Raw genomic sequence first — 4,573 nt, 5'->3', positions numbered from 1 at the left:
TGATCACTGAGTGTGGCTGACTACTCCATCTAAGGACATGTATATCTCAAATTCCTTAAATAAAGTGGGTACTGTGTCCTTAAATAAAGTGGGTACTGTGTCTAAAAAAACTAGGTGATTTCCCTGCGCGTTGCTGCGGGAGCTTAAAGATTAATTTTGGACACATTCTATATGAATGAAATGACCTAAATCGAAAGTTATTACTTTTGAAAATAATTATATGTGAACAAAGGGTATGCATATATGTTGGACTATTGGAGATGGAACAATTAAATTGGCGTATGCATGTCCTACAAGATAGTTCTAGTGGATGATGACGTGACATATTTGATGATGTGGAGGGATGCATGTTGAGAGAATTAGACTTAGTGGGGATCAACTATTTATGTATTATTATAGATTTCAGATATCTGTATGTCTCTAGGAAAATAGGAAAATATGATTAATATCCTTTAGTACGATTTTTTTAAACATCCTTGCAGAGTGAAATCGAAGAGCTGGAGCCAAATAATAATATTAGCACCACACCGTACCCCACCAACCCTGCTCCGTATGGCGGTCCACGCATGTCAGTGATGGAACCGCACAAACTAAGGACGGGCCCACCAGTTTTAGCGACCCCAAAACGGGTCGACATCTGGGTCTACCCGTCATTGGCGTGAAGCAGACGAGGGGCACGCGGAGAGAGAGAGAGAGAGAGAAGAGAGTTAAAGCGGCCATTTCTTCGTCGACCTCGTCGCCCCCGCGCAGACGTGCTCCGTCGTCGTCGTCGTCGCGGCCGTCAAAGGAGAACGATTCCACACGGAGTTGCTGTTTTTATCCGAGAAGCCCGGATACTCGGTCAGAACCACTCGATCTCGATCTCTCGCTTTGTTAATCTTGGGTCTAGCTAGGTGGATAAGGTGCGATTTTGGGGGCGAATTTTCCTCCATTTCTTCATACAATCTTGATTGGTTTTGGAATGACCTCGATTGCTTGGATTTCCGCGCGAATTTTATATCTAATTCTTGCCGTTCGCGTTGTTGCAGGGATTGCGCGGGGGAGGCAGCGGTCCATTCCTGCGGTCGACTCGGTTCTTGATAGGCTAGTAAAAAGAGAGGGAGGGAGGGAGGGATGGACGAGAAGGCAGCCAAGATGGAGAAGCTCTCGTCGGCGGCGGCTTTCGTGGAGGGCGGCGTGCAGGACGCCTGCGACGACGCCTGCAGCATCTGCCTCGAGGCCTTCTGCGACAGCGACCCCTCCACGGTACCTACCTCTCGCTTGGGGATGTAATGGTGATTGGCCATGGAAATCTTTCGATTCGGTGGTAGACGTGTCTGAAGTTCTGGTTTCTTGTTTTGAACTGCCACAGGTTACAAGCTGCAAGCATGATTTCCATCTCCAGTGCATCCTTGAGTGGTGAGGACCATGTCAAGTTCTGTAACCATTCCGTTAGAAATTTAGAATGATATTGCCTGAAACTATCATACGAGTATGAAGTTTGCTGCTGTTAGGTTGTTCATGGTAAGATTTGAAACATCGATGAATTGATTCGAGAGCCACATTATATTTTCAAGAGTTGCAGTTTATATTTTGGATGCTGAATGATTGGTTTCCTGCGTTGCACTTTTTGGCCGGAGGATTTGTTGTTCTGCACCATTTATCTTCATTTCTTACTTCTGCCACTCATTCAGAACTTTCAGATGAAACTCTCAGATGAAACTTTCAGATGAGTACTATATAGTAGCTTGATCACTACAATGACCCATTGACTGTCACTTGTAATTCGGAAGGGTTGCAATTTCTCTTTGTAACTGTTGGTTGATTGGTTTACCACATCGTTGTGTTGCGACTGCGACTCCTTATCATATACTTTCTGATGTACTAACGTAATTGATGTTGTAGGTGCCAGAGAAGCTCCCAGTGTCCCATGTGTTGGCAGGCAATCAGCATGAAGGACCCTCTGAGGTAGAAATTCTTATGTAAACCAGGAGTGAGATCAATTGTACATTTCTAGCCAAGTCTCACTTAAATTCTTGAATTACAGTCAAGAGCTCCTTGAGGCTGTTGAACAGGAGAAGAATGTGCAAGCAGATCGCTCACGCACGACCGCCGTTTTTCGCCATCCAATGCTCGGACATTTTGAGGTGTCATTTCGCATTTCCATTGCCCTTCTACCAATGGCTTTCTTGCTGCCATGTCTCGATCCACCCAATGCCTGTACTGCTGCTGATGCTGCTATTTCTCCCAGGTACCAGTTGATACAGATGATGCTGAGCTTGAAGAACGTCTCGTGCAACACCTGGCCGCTGCTGCCGTGACACGTAGGTCGCACCGCCATGGTAGAAGGGAAGGCCACCGCGGAAGATCAGGACCACACGGTCGCACACAAATTGTAGTATTTTCGACAACTGAAACTACCTCTAGTGACCCCATTTCTTCAGATTCACCACAAGTAGGGGACAGTGAGCATTCTCCTGCTATAATGTCTGCTCCTGTGGATGCCATGGAAGAAGCATCTGCCAACATACTAGTGCACAATAATACTTCATCTAACTGCCCTGTTGGATCAAATGATAGGTGATTCCTATTTTCATATGATGACATAACTACCGGACGGCCTACATCGGTGTTTTTTTTTCTTCTCATGTATATTTGTTTAACACTCACTACATAATGACCTTGATCAGAATTTCTGGTGATGAAGCATCTCCCATCAACCAGGATGGAGCTGGACCATCCGATCCACAATCTTTCTCAAACACACTCAAGACTCGCCTGCAGTCGGTTTCGGTCAAGTAATACTCTCTGATTCCTTCAAACTTCAGAGACCTTTGGAATTGGAAAACCAACATTATTGTAGCCAACTTATATTTGTGGTCTCCCTTAACAATGCTAGGTACAAGGACTCGATAACGAAGAACACCCGTGGGTGGAAGGAACGGTGGCTCTCTCGGAGTGACACGATATCGAGTCTTGGTTCTGATGTGAGGAGGGAGGTTAACGCCGGAATTGCTGCTGTGTCTCGCATGATGGAGCGGCTAGAAACGAGGGATGGGAGTGGCTCTGGGCCCTCATCGGCTTCTTCGGACAATGTTTCTTCTGCTACAAATAATCAGGGGGCCGCGTCGTCCAACTTTTGTGCTTCCGTAAATGGCGCCTCGTCTTCGGCAACTTGTGCGTCGAGATCTGGTTCACAATGAACCATCTTCTACCATGAAAGATGAACTTATTTTTTAGCTGCGAGTTGAACCTGGCATCTGGTACTATTAGAACAGTCACATGTAACATGTTTGATTTGTGCAACCAAAGATGCAGCTGTAAAGAACTGGTTTCAAGAATGATATGAACCAGGGTGGTGCAACGTCTACCACACAGTAGCTCTTGTTCGTTTCTTCGTAGACCTGCAAGGCTACGACAGTCAGTTGTTTCATCAGGCCATCTTAGGAGCCATAGTGAAGGGAACATCAGAGTCGTGATATGAGATTCATGTCTCCATGAACTCTCTGTATAGAGATGCAGAACAGTAACTGCACAGATAATTTCTGTTCATTGTTGACAAAAAATCTGCATCGATTTCGCAGTCTTGCATTCCTTCCGAATGTGGCACCGATACACAAAACTTGCACTTCTTTCTGGCCTAACATGTTCTTTGGTCTCTGCTTTGCTTTCCAACTCAAATAGCTAACCAGGCCATGGACTGATGGATTGTCTGTACTTGAAGGGGCGCGCTTTGTTGTGCCATTGATTTTTTTTCTCGCTAATACACAAAGATTGCATGTCATTGCATTGATAGGAAGAGGGATGACTACATTGGCCACGCGTACACAAGCCGGCGCGGGCTCAAGTAGCCGGAGCAGTTAGGGGAGGGGCTGCTCGTCCCCGATACATTATGCTAGAACCTATCTCTCAGAGATGATGTTCGCCAAGCCGTTGGCGCCGGCGCTAGCCCACAAGCAAGCGTCTTCTTGAATGGATTGAAGCAGACTTGTGGCGGAGGGTTGCAACTGATCGAAGACGCATCCATTCCGGTGCTTCCAGATTGCCCATGCGGTGAGAGTGATGATGGAGTTGAGTCCTTTACGCAGAGCCGTGGGTGATGAAGAGCAGGTGTCGATCCGCCATTCCGCCGATGGTGATAAGAGCAGGTGTCGATCCGCCATTCCGTGAATGGTGTCCGAACTTGGGATCGTGGCAGTTGATCTACACCAAGAGAGGACCTCATGCCAAATTTGGCGGGAGAAGGGGCAAGCAGCAAATAGGTGGTGCATGTCCTCGGTGGCCTGGTCACACAGCACACATCTGCCGTTGTGGGGCAGATCTCGTCGGGCGAGGCGGTCGACCGTCCAACACCGATCCTTCAAGGCAAGCCAGATGAAGACCTTGATGCGTAGGGGGCCAATGTCTTCCAGGTAAGCTTCCATGAAGCGTCGATCGTAGAACCATGGAAGAGCACTAGGTAGCAGGACTTGGTGGAGTAGACGCCGAACTCCGTCCACTTCCGGCGCAGCATATCCGGCCCAGCCGCGAGGGTTGCGTTTTGCAGCACATGCCAAAGGTCGACGTACTGAAGGAGGGTGGCCGGGCCAAGCGC

At 47.6% G+C, this 4,573-nt stretch overlaps 1 protein-coding gene across 2 annotated transcripts; it reads left to right on the top strand.

Annotated features, from left to right (window-relative positions):
• Positions 1 to 636: 636 nt before the first annotated feature.
• Positions 637 to 3,538, top strand: LOC125536981 (E3 ubiquitin-protein ligase RHF2A-like). Of its 2 annotated transcripts, none has more exons than XM_048700273.1 (8): positions 637 to 840; positions 1,029 to 1,245; positions 1,352 to 1,398; positions 1,885 to 1,947; positions 2,027 to 2,126; positions 2,231 to 2,559; positions 2,670 to 2,777; positions 2,879 to 3,538. In XM_048700273.1, exons 2-8 carry the CDS (start codon positions 1,114 to 1,116, stop codon positions 3,180 to 3,182), a joined length of 1,083 nt encoding a protein of 360 aa, XP_048556230.1. In that variant the 5' UTR covers positions 637 to 840; positions 1,029 to 1,113; the 3' UTR covers positions 3,183 to 3,538. The 2 variants fall into 2 exon arrangements, with proteins under 2 accessions (XP_048556230.1, XP_048556231.1); XM_048700274.1 differs by having other exon boundaries at positions 653 to 902.
• The last annotated feature ends 1,035 nt before the right edge of the window (positions 3,539 to 4,573 follow it).

The sequence above is a fragment of the Triticum urartu genome, chromosome 2 (genome assembly GCF_003073215.2).
Source record: "Triticum urartu cultivar G1812 chromosome 2, Tu2.1, whole genome shotgun sequence".
In the NCBI taxonomy this organism is placed as follows: domain Eukaryota; kingdom Viridiplantae; phylum Streptophyta; class Magnoliopsida; order Poales; family Poaceae; genus Triticum; species Triticum urartu.
Note: the sequence above shows the minus strand (reverse complement) of the source record. Positions and strands in the feature narration are given on the sequence as shown.

Excerpts from the sequence above, each read along its gene's own strand:
- LOC125536981 (XM_048700273.1), top strand. The coding sequence starts at position 1,114 with ATGGACGAGAAGGCAGCCAAGATGGAGAAGCTCTCGTCGGCGGCGGCT. Across the intron at positions 1,948-2,026 it reads AGCATGAAGGACCCTCTGAG|TCAAGAGCTCCTTGAGGCTG; the intron begins GTAGAAATTCTT and ends CTTGAATTACAG. Across the intron at positions 2,560-2,669 it reads CCTGTTGGATCAAATGATAG|AATTTCTGGTGATGAAGCAT; the intron begins GTGATTCCTATT and ends GACCTTGATCAG.